This window comes from Orbicella faveolata, unplaced genomic scaffold (genome assembly GCF_042242905.1).
Source record: "Orbicella faveolata isolate gen_17 unplaced genomic scaffold, um_ofav_v1 contig_34, whole genome shotgun sequence".
NCBI lineage: Eukaryota > Metazoa > Cnidaria > Anthozoa > Scleractinia > Merulinidae > Orbicella > Orbicella faveolata.
In genome coordinates, this window is record NW_028301563.1 from 27,025,737 (window position 1) to 27,040,515 (window position 14,779).

The 14,779-nt window shown below is 48.1% G+C and overlaps 1 protein-coding gene, 1 non-coding gene and 2 pseudogenes across 3 annotated transcripts in view; 2 read left to right on the forward strand and 2 right to left on the reverse strand.

Moving 5' to 3' along the window:
* LOC110055405 (uncharacterized) overlaps positions 1-14,635 on the reverse strand; it is a 30,109-nt pseudogene extending 15,474 nt beyond the window's left edge. Inside the window, exon 1 of the transcript XR_016201158.1 lies at positions 14,227-14,635. The product of XR_016201158.1 is annotated as an uncharacterized LOC110055405 (transcript). The remainder of the gene's footprint in view (positions 1-14,226) is intronic.
* Positions 112-6,613, forward strand: LOC149105528 (uncharacterized; annotated as a pseudogene).
* On the reverse strand, positions 5,016-6,371 carry LOC149105529 (uncharacterized). Its single transcript, XM_089270688.1, has one exon. The coding sequence runs from the start codon at positions 6,369-6,371 to the stop codon at positions 5,103-5,105; it is 1,269 nt and encodes a 422-aa protein (XP_089126814.1). The 3' UTR covers positions 5,016-5,102.
* Trnam-cau (transfer RNA methionine (anticodon CAU)) lies at positions 6,639-6,710 on the forward strand. Its single transcript has one exon. It is a non-coding gene; the product is annotated as a tRNA-Met (tRNA).
* Positions 14,636-14,779: the final 144 nt, after the last annotated feature.

Consider the following 14,779-nt stretch of genomic DNA (forward strand, 5'->3'; position numbering starts at 1 on the left):
TCGGGGTGCGGCAAGACGGTGTTCACGACCAAACTGCTCTTGGAGAACGGCGACTTGTTCCAACAGACACCGAAGAGTATTCATTACTGCTACGGATCGTGGCTGGACGGTTTCCAAAAGCTCAAGAAGGGTGGAGTCAAGTTTTACGAAGGCATCCCCGACAGCGAACAGTTACCCCGATGGTTTCCCGGAGGGGGTGTGTTGGTCTTGGACGATCTGATGGACGAGGGTGGTAACGACAAGCGCGTGTTGGATCTCTTCACCAAACATTCGCATCATCGGAACATCACGGTGATCTACCTGTGTCAGGATCTATTCCCCAACGGAAAATTCGCCAAGACCATTTCCAGAAACGCGCATTACATCGCGGCCTTCAAGAACCCTCGGGATCAGTTGGGGATACGAAATTTACTTCTGCAATCGTTTCCCACGCAATGGCAGGAGGTGTTGGACACGTTTCGCAAGGTCACCGATCGACCTTACGGTTACATGCTATTGGATCTTCATCCAGCCAGTCAGGACGATCAACGTGTCCTCAGCCATGTGTTAAAAGACGAAGGATTCGTCCGATGCCATCAGTTTGCAACCCCATCATGTTGAGGAGCGAGGTCGAGTGGTTTCCGCTATTCATTCACCTGTGTAAAAACAGGCTCAAATACATCATGAACCCCCACGAGCTGGACTACGAACCGATGAGACAGGTCACGGAATGCGAGAGTTACCGTCAAGTACGGTCCATCATCAACGCATATAACGGTGAAGGTTTCGATTATTTGGTTCATAAACAACGAGAACTCGCCGAGAAGAAGATAGAAAGAGAAAGGTACATGGATAAAAATGAGCTCTTATGGTAGTGACGATTTCAACTTCTCGGCTCTGGAAGATTATTCGCCTTGGGGGACACCGGCTCGGACGAGTACTCCGATTCCGCCTGCCGCGGGTGTGGGTACGAGTCTGAACACTCCTCCTTCACCACGATCGTCACTGGCAACACCGCCCCTGCCCAATGTCTCGCCCGTCGGAGTGGGCACCGCTGGCTCGGGTGCACCGCAGACCAACGTCACGGTGGGTGTCGGCAGTGCTGGATCGGTGTCGCGCGCCAATGTCACGGCAGGTGTCGGGGCACCACGAATAACAATGTCCACCCCTTTGGCACGAGCCGTTCGAGGAGGGAAACGACCGAGACGCGTCCCACGTCAAAACACACCGACGTCCTCCAGTGATTCCGGCAGCCGCAGACGAAGTAGCGCTAGTGGTAGCGGCGGTGGAAGAGGCAGAGGCAGAGGCGGAGGTGGAGGTGGAGGCGGAGGAGGTGGAGGCGGAAGTGGTAGTGACTCCACTCCGCCTTCGTCGATTCGATTGGGTCGAGGAGGAGGAAGAAGAAGGAGGCGAGGAGACCGTGTTCTCGACCAAGCCCAGATGCAGCAACAATTGGAAGAGATTTTGCGCCAACAACAACAGACGGCCGCGGGTCGTCGCATTGCAGGCATCACGACCACCAACACGATTACGACCACCTATAAAAACGGACAACGTCCTACCGTCACACACAATTCGACCAGTGTACGTAACTGAGAACAACAACAACCATGAGAAGACGCCGTCGTCGACCGAAAAGGAGAAAGCAATGGGGCGGTGCTCTTGCGAATGCCCTGTCTGCGATGTTACCCATTGGTAAAGGGGCTGCCTTGGGATTGGCCAAAGCGTTGGGTGGTCGCGCCGTGAAAACAGGCATCCGAGCTGGAACGACCGCTGCCATTGGTGGTGTGGGAGTGGGCGTGGGTCGCGGGATCCGAAGACTCGTGAGACTTAAGAAAAGACGACCCCCTCGTCGATGAAAAACCATTCGAATCAAGATGTTGAGGAGTGAAGTCGAGTGGTTCCCCTACTTTTTGCATCTATGTCGATGCTCTCGCTCTTACTGGGATGCGACCAGCATGGATCACGAAGACATGAAACGTATCGCGGACGAGTGCGATAGTTACCGACAAGTCCAGGACATCCTGAACCAATCCGTGGAAACTGCCTTCAAGGACGAGATCTGGGAATACAAGCAACAAGCTAAAAGGATCGAACGTCCCGACAGAAAGTCAGACTACGTTTGGCACTGGTTGGAAAAGAGTCATGAGTACTTCTGTCTGTTTATTGGATGAACCTTTCAACACCGTGGTGGATTTGGATTCCCTGAAACGTTTGGACGTCTTGTACGCTTTCTACCACAAGTATTGGTGGTGTCGAAGGCAGATGTTCGGTTACTACAAGTTGTGTAACGCCATTCTCAACGGACTGGCCTTACTGACGGTGGCCGTGAGTATCGTCTTGGGATCCGTGTGGAAAGATGGGTACACGGTGGTAGGATTGACGGCTTTCGCCACCTTACTGAAAGGATGGAACGATTTCAAGAAGTATTCGTTCAAGATGGACATGGCCCAATTCGCTTACACGACGTACGAAAAGACGCTGACAGAACTCAGGAACTACGCTCTGGGTGGCGTGGAGGAATTGGATGGGTTTTTGACCAAGATGCAAACGTTGGACGACGTGGTGACGGATTTCACATCTCCCACGTACGACCGATACGTTCGAGACTACGCCCTACGATTTCGTCACGTGCCGCTATAAAAAATGACATCGCGGCCAACCTCTTCATTCAGAACCAACATGCCCAAGAGGTCGAGGAGAAAGAAAGCGTCTTCGAGAAGGCGTAAAACCGCTAAAACCACTAAAAGAAGACGGTACCAAAGGGGAGAAGGGATCGGCACTGTGGTGGCGGGTTTACCCAAGGCGGCTTGGGGTATCACCAAAGGCATCGGAAGCCTGAGAGAAAGACAAGAACGGGCGCATACCAAAAGGATGATGGAACGAATGAGACGAGGTGAAAAAATTCCACACAAGGGCGAAGAGTTCCGATGCTCCATCATGTGAAAATAAAAGGACGAGACTAGCCGACGTACACCTCACTCGTCACCATGACAGCCCGAAGGAGGAGGAGGAGACGAAGAAGGAGACAGAAAGGGAGTGATTTGGCGAGTATGATGAGAGCCGCGGGTATGGGTGCTCTGGCTGGACCCTTCGGTTTAATGGACAGACATATCCATAAGAACAGGGGAAAGATCGAAAGAGTCTTACGCAGGATACCCTTTCAAACGGCCTTCAGGCGTCGAGGAAAGCGATAAAAGGAGTACGTCAATCCACTCGTGTGCATAAGTCCACGATGAAGCGGTTACGACGACAACGTCCTTTCCTGACGCGCGTCCTGAAAGAAGCCAATCGGAACAAACGTCAACGGATGTTACAAATCGCCGACAAAGATCAGATCAACGCCATCAGCGAGATGGTTCTCAATTTGCTGAAAAAGAGGATACCCATCAACGCAACGACTTATGGGAAACTGAAAAGACATAAAAGGGTTCTGCGCGAAGTGGGTAGACGCAAAAACTCTCTCAAGCGTCGAAGAGAACATCTCCTCACCCAAAACGGAGCGGGGTTCTGGAGCGGTTTGCACGGTTGTTTCAAAGCATGTTGTGTACGGTGAAAGGACGCAGTGAGGACGGTTACCCGCTGGAGGGGATCGACGTCATACCCAATTTCCCACCGAGAGAAGACGAGTCCCACAATACCATTCCTAAACTCGTGCAGTTGTTGCAAGACGCCAATCGTCGCGAAGCCCGATGGAAAGACTCGTACGAGTACTTGAACAAGAGGTACCACGACCTGTATCAAGAATACATGGCTTTAAAGTTCGGTGACTTCTGCCAAACCTGTCAAACGAAACGAGATACCACGCCGCCCGGTGGGTGCATCGAGTTGTGCAGGGAGTGCGGTAAAGGCAAGCGAACCGTTCGAAGTCTCGAACTCGAGTTGGAAAAGAAAGACGAATCCATACGGTACTGGCAAGACTGTTACGAGACGGCCTTGAGAGAATTGTCCGAGTTTCCTGACACGACCTTGAGTCAGAAGGTATGAACGAAGTCATGATGGTGCCCGTTCAAGAATTCAATCGTCTGCAAGATTATTACAAGGGGAAGATCAGCCAGAATGCCTTGTTGAACAAAGCCGGACGTCTGGCCGCCGAAGAACATCTCATCCTGAACGACAAACGCATCCCCGACAGCATGGCCGTTAAGATGACCAAACCCATCGCCTCCGAGGAAGGGAAACTGGTGAAACGTATACGGACGGGTAAAAGCGGTCCCATCTCGTACCAGGGAACGACAGAACCCGAAGGCATGGTCGACGCACCCGTCGAAACTCTGTTGAAACAGATCCTCAAGGGAGTCAACCAACCAGCCGCAGCCCCCGTGATCATCCCGCCACAACCCCTTTCTACGACAGGACTGAAAAAGGAGCTGAAAACCCCCATACCCTCCACGTCAGGTTTTAAAAAGGAGAAGAAAACCCCCAAACCCACCATTCCACCCAAACCAGTCACGCTAGGTAAAACTCCCCTATCGTCCAAGAAAAAAGCACCCATCTCCGATAGAGCCAGACGTGTACTGAAATCACTCGGTATCGACTACGACGACGGTGGTTACAGTCCCAAAGGCAAGGCAAAGAAGTACAAGAAGGTCAAACCGTCAGCCGCAGAAAAGTTACAAGCAGGGTGGGAAGATTTCGAAGACCCCTGGAGAAGGGGACTGGACTATGACTCGGATTAAGAAGAGGAAAAAGGCACCTCCACCCCCGAGGAGAAGTACCCGACGTCGCCGTCGCCAACGAGGGTATGGGATCGACATCCAAAAATGGTTGGCCAAGACTGGGATCGAGTTTCATTGGCCCGGTTATCAGTACATGGGACCTGGTACCAAACTGAAGAAACGTCTGGCGCGTGGAGACCCCGGGATCAACCGTCTGGACCGACTGGCCAAACAACACGACATTGACTATTCCAGGGCCAAGAACTTACAGGACAAATGGGATGCCGACACTAAGATGATCCAGGCCATCGACAAATTACCCGGACGTAAAACCATGACAGAACGCATTGTTAAGAAAATCATGCAAACCAAGAAACGTTGGAAATTGTAAAACCTTTTATTGTTGTTGTAATTAAAAGTTACACACGCTTTGTTGTTTTTCAAAAAAGAGTCTCTTTTTTTTCTTTAAGACGAAAATAAATAACGTTCCAATTGATCCATAAAGTCGTTGGAGACTGGGAGATGACACAAGTTCTGCTCTACTGTGTCTTCGCGCTCGAACTGCGCGAACCATCTACCCATGTCGTGAAGCATGGATGTCATCTGATCCAGCTCCCTAGCCACTTCTACGATCCTCTCTTCCATTTCCTGTTCTTTTCGTATTCGTTTCCGTCTTTCCTGCATTTGAGTCACTCTATTTTCTTCTGCCTTTTTTCTATTTTTTCTGATTTCGGAAAGTCTCCGTTTTACAGGGTCTTCTGACTCTGACTCTGACTCTGAGCCTGATGAAGGGTTGGAGGCAGAGGAGGAGGAGGAATAAGACAATCGTCTCCCACGACGTTTCGGTGGAGGGTCTTCTGGTTCCGCTAACGCGCGTTCCAACTCTGCCACCAACCCTTCATCAGGCTCAGAGTCAGAGTCAGAGGAGGAGGAGGAATAAGACAATCGTCTCCCACGGCGTTGCGGTGGGGGTGATGCTGGTAGTGTTGCAGTAGTGGTGTTTGTGCTCTTATAGGCGGCGGTTGTGGTGTTGGTGGATGACGGTAGTGCTCTTTGTGATGGTGGTGATCTTAGTGTTACTGCTCTTAGTGGAAATGGTGGTGGTAGTGATGCAGTAGTGGTGCTTGTGCTCTTATCGGCGGCGGTCGTGGTGGAGGCGTAGGTGATGGCGCTTTCATTAGAAGTGGCCGTGGTGATGGATGATGATGATGATGATGATGTTATCGAGCAACCCGGAAACAAACCTCTAAGAATTTCATCCGGATCATACATATCCTCATTCCTCACCTCACGCCTCTTGTCCTTGCGTCGGTCCCAACGTCTTCTTTCTTGTTCTCGAGCTTTTTCTGGGTTTTTCCTCCTCCACTCTCGTTTGTACTCTCGAACTTTGTCGGGGTTTTTCCTCCTCCACTCTCTTTTGTACTCTCTAGCTCTTTCTGGGTTCCTCTTACTCCGCCCTGGGGTTTTTGCGGTGGGCCTGAAATCGATCAACACAATACGGGCTCTAAACAGACTCTGAAGAATCTCATTCCGATCGTGCGTGTTGCCCTTCCCTTCCCAACGATTTAGTGCATCGCGCGCCATGTCGTACATACTTGTCTTGTCCTTGCGTCGAGCACGATATCGTCTCTTCTGTTCTCGAACTTTCTCAGGATTCTTCTTTTTCCACTCTCTTACAATCTCTCTTGTTTTCACTCTCTTTCGTTTTAACGCTTCGGTGGAGCTGGCAGGCATGGTCTTTCGTAATGGACGGTCAATACAAGTTCTAAAATGGGTGTGGAAAAGGTCATAAGATTATTCATTAATATCTCAGCAAATATTTACAGGAGAATAATCTACTATATCTCATTTAAAAGAGCATAAAAAATACTCTCTAGAAAAAAAGTTTTCCTTCATGGAAGCTAGTAGTAATTTTTAAACAATTTAAATAAATTAAACTTCACAAAAAAAAAAAAAAAAAAAAAAAAAAAAACACACTCCGATTTTTTTATTTCTAATAAAGGCAGGGTGGCGCAGTGGAAGCGCGTTGGGCTCATAACCCAGAGGTCCGAGGATCGAAACCTCGCCCCGCCCATTTTTAATTCACATTTCTTTTTACACGTTTGGTAATCTAAAAAAAAAAAAAAAATCACAAAAAAAAAAAAAATCTCGCATTTCCGTCACCATGGCAACAGCCAGTTGAATATTAACTCGAATCGAGTTACGCGTCTTTTCGAAAAGTGTGTTTACTCAACAAAACGAAGCTTTTTTCCAAAGTTCCTGAGCTCTACGATCCCAAAAACGATTCAAGACACATAATTCAAGAATTATTTGAGATTGCAAACGGAAAAACGGCGGTCCGAAGGGAATTTGAATTTGAATTTGAATTTGAGTAGCACATGGCGAAGGTCATGCAAGCTCACTTACCTAAAAATTTCGCTTCTAATTTCTTGCTAACCGTAAAATTACATTCGTATTTACTTCAAATTTCTTGCTAACCGTAAAATTACATTCGTATTTACTTCAAATACCTTTAGGACGTTGAAATGATGCACTTGACTTGACTTGACTTGACTTGACTTGAGTGATTTCGCAATGTCGTCGTCATGTAAGCCACATTGAAGCATTCCACGTGAAACTAGTCATGTGAAGATCGGGGACGGCGCGGATTCGCCTTATAAAGATCTGCCCAACCAAGTCACGTGTTAACCAGACCCAGGGGATAGGGGGGTATACCCCCCACTCGGTCGGAGACTGGGGGCGGGTTGAGTGGGGATTACCCCCTATACCTTTCTCAGTCGGAGACTGGGGGCGGGTTGAGTGGGGATTACCCCCTATACCTCTCTCAGTCGGAGACTGGGGCGGGTCGAGTGGGGGTTACCCCCCTATACCCCCTATACCCCCACTCGGTCGGAGACTGGACCCCGTTTCACCGTAGGTATAAAAAAGATCGGTTCGAACCGTTCAAGTCACTCTGAGTTTTTGACTTGTATCGAGCGCTGGAAAAAAATCATGGCACAAGAGCTGACCGACGAGGAGATGAACCAACAGATGGATCAATATGAATCAGTGACCGATGAAGAGATGAACCAACTTATGGATCAATATGAAGCAGTGAGTATGACGTGTACCCTATGTAAGAAAGTAATCTTTAGAACTCTAACCCTAATCTTTTTCATAGAGTTACTGGGATTGGCTACCGGAAGAACTAAAGTGTTACGTGATTGACTTAGCAACTTGGCAACACATACGCGATAGAAGGAACAATGATCAAATGAGAAGCCTTCTCAAAGAAATCTTGGATTATGGCGAACTGAAAAGACGATGGGGTTACGGTCACATAGAAATCATAAGAGATAACCATATATGTGAATCTAATTTTTGCGATTGTAGCTATCGTTTCTCAACTTTCCATGGTTATTATGTCAATAAGCGTGGCGAGAAAAAGACAATCTATTTAGGAGATAGTTACTTAAACGCGATCCTAAACGTAAATGATAAAAAATCGTTCTTGTCCCAAACCCCTTCTCTTGGAGACCTGGCAGTAAAAACTGACTAATTAAAAAACGTTGTGTTTGTTGTCTTTTACAGAACAGACGGACCTACGACGAAGCCTTCCCCTTCGACGACGACGATGACGACCGAGCGATGCTCCAAACCGGAGGTGGTGCAAGACCACCTCTAGAATTCGAATTAAGACCCATAGGCGCTCGACGTAACTGGAGAAACGTCCTCAACAAACAACGATTCGAAGCCACGCTCAGACAACACAGAGACGTGACTCGCGATGACAATCTAGGTCAAGAATTGACTCAGGCCCTTCAACGATCCATCGAGCAACAAATCGCTCAGGATCCTACACTGACACCCAACTCCACGGTCCATTTCACCATGCAGTCCCGTGCCTTCACGCACGCCTTTCAATCCACCACCTTCACCGTGCGAGAATTCGAAGAAGGGAGTGAAAGACTAGCCACTTATCTCCAGTCTCTCGCGGTCAAACTGAACTCCAACGAAGAATTCACCCCCGACGACACGTTTACCATGGAAACCACTTTCATACGTACCCCGGGTCGTGGCAGCGGGAACGGAAAACGATACAGGCCGAGTTGCGCCGCCGTGCGGGGAATCGTCAAACGGTCGCGCGTGACCATCCGAAACAAAGACACTCTCTGCTGCGCTCGCGCCATCGTCACCATGAAAGCCCTGGTAGACGCCGACATGAATACGCGTGACCAAGATTACCACAATCTCAAACAGGGTTATCCTGTCCAAGAGCGATTGGCCAAAGACCTCCACCGTCGAGCCAACGTTCCCGAAGGACCTTGCGGCATTCCCGAACTGCAACAATTTCAAAAAGCGTTACCTGGTTACCAGCTCAAAGTCATGTCCATCGACCCACCCCACATGATCATCTACGCGGGACCCGAACCCTCGGATAAGATCATTCGTCTCATCAAAGAAGACGATCACTACGACGGATGCAATTCGTTTAAGGGATTCATCGGCAAATCCTACTTCTGCGACGAATGCAATCGAGGGTACGATCACGACGACTTTCGTCATCATCCCTGCCTCGGTCAATGGTGCACCGCCTGCAAACGAAAAGACTGCCCCGATTTCATCGAGAAAAAACGACCCCTAGCTCCAGGCAAGTTTCCCGAACCCACCAAGATCTGCCAATCGTGTCACAGACAATTCTTCGGAGACCGATGCTACGACGCTCACTCGCAAGTCCAGAGTCACAGCAAACACTCCATCTGCAACACTTACAAAAAGTGTGAGAAGTGTTGTCACGTCTACGAGCTTAAACGCAAGAACAAGCGAGGAGGGCGTCCCCGTGGTCACAAGTGCGGATGGGGCGAATGCAGCATCTGTGAAAAACAAGTCTATCTGGAGACGCACCGTTGTTACATCCAACGCCTCCCCGAAGACGAAGACGAGCCCAAAAAGATACGCGTGTCGCGCGACCAAGTCAACGGGCGACCCTTCGAAGAACCCGGACCCGACGATCCAGACACGCGAGTCTGGGTAGACAAAGACCCGCCCCTTCAAGTGTACTGCGACTACGAAGCCATCACCGACGCCGAAGGGAATCAGACACCCATTCTACTCTGCCTGGAAGACGACGAAGATGAGATATGCCACTCCTTCTACGGGCCCAACTGCACCGCCGACATGTTCGAACACCTCGAATCCCTCGCCGTCGACCAGGACGGAGACGAACGGAACGTCATCGTCCTCTTTCACAATCTCAAAGGCTACGACGGGATGTTCATCCTGCAACACTGTTACGCCACCCATCGAGAAGTCACCGACCCAATCACCGTCGGCACCAAGATACTGTCCCTAAAATCCGACAGACTGACTTTCAAAGATTCCCTCTGCTTTCTCCCGTTCCCGCTGGCCAACTTTCCCGCCACCTTCGGAATCCAGGAACTGCGTAAAGGATTCTTCCCACACAAATTCAACACTCTAGAAAATCAAGAGTACGAAGGTCCCATGCCACCGCGAGACATGTACGATCCCGACGGCATGTCCGCCAAAAAGAAAGCCGAATTCGACCAGTGGTACCAAGAGAAAGTCAACGACCACTACCATTTCGTACTAAGGGAAGAAATGGAAGCCTACTGCGAGTCGGACGTCAAACTCCTCAAAGCGGGCTGTCAAAAGTTCCGGCAAGAATTCAAACAAAAAGCCAACTTTGACCCCATGGAGAAATGCATCACCATCGCCTCCGCCTGCAACCGATTCTGGCGCAAGAAACTCGTCCCGCCCAACACCATCGCCTCCAGACCCCCGCGAGGATGGCACGGCGCCCGATCCAATCAGTCCGTCGAAGCACTGAAATGGCTAGCCTGGCAAGAACACTCGTTGCAACGCACGGGTCAAGGTGATCGTATCCTCACGGTACGAAACGGAGGTGAAGTACGACTAGCCAATCAGCTCGTGGACGGATACGATCCGACCACTCGAACCGTCTACGAATTCCACGGATGTCTATGGCACGGATGTCCTCGCTGTTTCCCGACCCATCGAGACCGATATCCCATCTGTCACGCCGATCGCACCATGCAGGAAGTCTACGAGGCCACACTCCGCAAACACGACCTTCTCAGTCGCCAAGGTTACCAGCTCTGCGTCAAGTGGGAATGCGACTGGAACCTAGAAGTCAAAACCGACCCTGATCTCAGCCAGTTTCTAGACACGTTCGAAATCGTCAAACCGCTCGAACCCCGAGAAGCTTTCTTCGGAGGACGCACGAACGCCGTCAAACTACATCACGTGGCCGACGTGGCTCAAGGAGAGAAAATCAAGTACATCGACGTGACGTCGCTCTACCCCTGGGTCAACAAGGGAAGCAAATACCCCGTAGGACACCCGCAAGTCATCGTCAACCCCGACGACCAAGACATCCATCACTACTTCGGTATGGCCAAAGTGGACATACTACCACCTCACGAACTTTACCATCCCGTTCTACCTTTTCGGCACAGGGGTAAACTCACCTTCCCACTCTGCCGATCGTGCGTGGAACACGAAATGAACAAACCCCTCCTTGAGAAATCACATCGATGCTCTCACACGGCCGAGCAACGCACGCTACGAGGGACCTGGTGCACCCCCGAAATCGAGAAAGCCGTTGCCATGGGATACACGCTCATCAAGATCCACGAAGTCCACCATTTCCCGGAAAGACAACGTCGTACAGGACTCTTCGCCGATTACGTGAACACCTGGCTAAAAATCAAACAGGAATCCGCCGGCTACCCCCACTGGTGTCACACCCCCCAAGACAAGACACAGTACGTGCAACAATACCGCCAGAAAGAAGGCATCGCTCTCGATCCGGCCATGATCCAAAAAAACCCCGGACGCAAAGCCACCGCCAAACTCATGCTCAACTCTTTCTGGGGCAAGTTCGGCGAAAACCTACCCAAACCCACCACCGAAGTCGTCTACACTGCAGCACAACTCTTCGAACTCGTTTCCAATCACTTCAACGACATAAAACAAGTCAGAATCGCCCACGACGAAGCCCTAGAGGTCGTCTACACCGAACTCAAAGACAATCAACCCGATAACGGACGAATCAACATCTTCGTCGCCGCTTTCACCACCTGTTGGGCTCGACTCAAATTATACAGCTACCTGGAACAATTAAAACAACAAGTCCTCTACTTTGACACCGATTCCGTCATCTACTCGCACAAACCAGGTCAAGCCGATGTCCCGCTAGGCGATTACCTCGGAGAGATGACCAACGAGCTCGACGACGGCGACTTCATTACCACTTTCACCTCCGCTGGACCCAAGAATTACGGGTACAAAACCCACCAAGGCAAAGTCTGCTGCAAAGTCCGAGGCTTCTCCCTCAATGTACGAGGAGCCCAACAACTCAATTACGACGTCATGGAACAAAATCTACTCGACGAACTCACACAACCTCTCGAGGACGGTGGACGACGCAACATCCCCGTCGTTAACCCCAACTTCTTCTACAGAAACCCAGCCACCAAACATCTCAAGGTCATCACACGCACCAAACACTACGGACTCGTCTTCGACAAACGCGTCGTAGACACGAACACTTTCATGTCGTTTCCATACGGATACACACCATTGTAATTTTTTTACTTCCTGTAAAATCAATAAAAAATCATCTTTGAAAACTCATTTCCTGTCTATCGCCTTATTTGGGCACGCGCGTGACCTGGGATGCAAAAGACTGCTGACCTGTGACGTCACTGCAGACGCATATTTTGATAACCCCCTAACTCATGAATATATTAATGAGCAAATCCGGCCCTCTGATTGGTCGAGAGCCTTTTTTAATGATATGCACGGCCTTCTGATTGGTTACCGCCCACACAAGCGTCCTATACTACTGTTATCAATTGATCTGTCATCGTTCGGAAAAATCTTCTATCTTTCAAAGCCATGAATGAAACTGTACCCGCAGTGTTTCTACTGTCATTATTATCATTATAAATTTTTATTTCCCCAAGTATTTTATGCACGCTTTGTTAATTACAAAAAAATGGAAAAATCCAAGTTTCTTAATAGATTGCTGAAGAACTCTCTGTGTCAACTCAAAGCTATAACTTTCTGTTACTTTAGACAGGACATATCCATTTCCAGACGGGAGTTAAATTTTTAGTAAATAACTTGGCATGAAGGCTAAAAATAAATGAGTCGTGATAACAAACAAGAGACCTTGTCTCTTGTAACAGACTGGGCGACTATATACCTGTCACAATTTTAGATGGAGAGAACCTCTCTTTCTTCCTTCACCAACCTCCAGAACAGAAATATGGTTGAGAACACTACAAGTATATTCTATAGTCTCTTGGAGCTAGAATTGGTCATTATGTAGGTCAAGTCTTCTAATTTAATGGCTAGGGAATCTATATGTTCCTTTGTGTGAAAAGAAAGCGGAGAGAGGCCTATTTGGAAGTTTTGTCATCACGGATTGTATACTTTGGGTGATGTGTTTGGAAAGTTTCTAGAATAACCAGCCTCGTTATTTTGTTGGGGGATTTAGTCTTCAACGTCGATAGACACTTGAGTTATACTCCGTTAGTTAAGTCGTGATATTTTCCTTTCAGAGCAATTTCGAAAAAATACAAAAAAAAAAAAAAAAAAACCACACTTCCATTTGAGCCGTGTCGACTCCTGCCATCTCTCATAAACAAGATTGCATATCAACAAACCTACAAGTCTAGTTAGGGACAATCCCATTGCCCTGATCTTAAAATGCATTTCTTCTACCAAAACAGAAATGGATGTTTTGACATGCTACATACATCCTTACTTGAAATAAATAACATCGGTATTTGTCAGGAAAGCGCCGCATCAAATAACCAAGACAGAAGTGAGAAACCGTCGTCTATTTTCGATTAATCAGTGATACAGAATGTTTGGTTTCAATTTCACCCGATCAGTTAGGTTATAAACACGCTTCTTGTAATTCATGTTCAGTCATGTATATCTTACGTTTCTCTACATGGTAACAACATCCAGGCTTAGCTTCTACACAAATAAAATTCACTGACTTAAGCAGTTAACTAAACTACAGTACAACCGGAAAATAATGCACGCGCAAGAAATGCACAAGAAGTTCTTACGCCACAAGAACACGCAAACGAGCGCAAGAAATGAAAGTGCGGTGTTTTGCGATTTGCCTGCAAGAAAGTTTGGAAACAAGAAGTTGAATATCTAAGCGCAAGAATGCGCGAGAAATTACGAGTCTTACTGCAAGCCGCAAGAAATTCAAAATGTCAGTCGATTCCAGACCCATAAAGTTTTCTCTATCTCTGTGAGTGTAGTTACGGCGGTACTGTAAATAAATGTCGCGATGATTTTAACGTTTCGTTTTCATCAAAACTCTTCCATAAACATTCGCCTACACTTAGTGTTTGCAGCTTTCAACCATGGCTATATATGAAATCGTCAACATGGGTAGCTAGTGTCGCCAGCTTTTTCGCTGACAAAATGTAGCAGCACCGTCTGTGAAATGCACAGCATGCATGCAGTTACTTAACTTCATGCCAGTCCCTGTTAGAATCTTGTGTTATATAGCGATCAAAAAGTGTCAGCTTGCACTTACTTTCTGGTGTTTCCATTTCGTCGTTTTTATGGTCTGTTGACTGCAGTGATCCGATCTTGATGGCGCTTTCCACTTTAGAAATTCGTAGTTCGCTCCCCTCTGTTTTCCTGTTTATCGATTCCATTCTCAAAAAAAGAGCAACGATCAACAACAACGAAATAAAGGACAGAAACGAAGAACCTTTGAGGAGAACGTCGCCACATTTGAGGGAAGTTTTCTTGTTTGGTTCCATGATCGGTTCTAATTAACAAACAGTTGTCTGAACAAGCTCGACTGTCGTGTAAACTGAAAGTTTGATTTCCTTTTAGCAGCAGTTTCGTTTTCCTGTATACGGGATATGCCAAGACATAACTGTAAAGCGAAACCGTTATCAATTGATCTGTCATCGTTTGGAAGAAACTTTAACCTTACAAAGCCAAGAATGACCAATACCCGCAGTGTTTCTTTTGTCATGGATATCAGATTATTAACTTTTGCTCCCAGTATCGTGAGAACCTTTTAGGGGTCTTTTAAAAAACCCGACGGACTGAGACTTTATAATACTGTTGAGTAA

Bases quoted from the DNA above. Each gene is read 5' to 3' on its own strand.
- LOC149105529 (XM_089270688.1), bottom strand. From the start codon at position 6,371: ATGCCTGCCAGCTCCACCGAAGCGTTAAAACGAAAGAGAGTGAAAACA.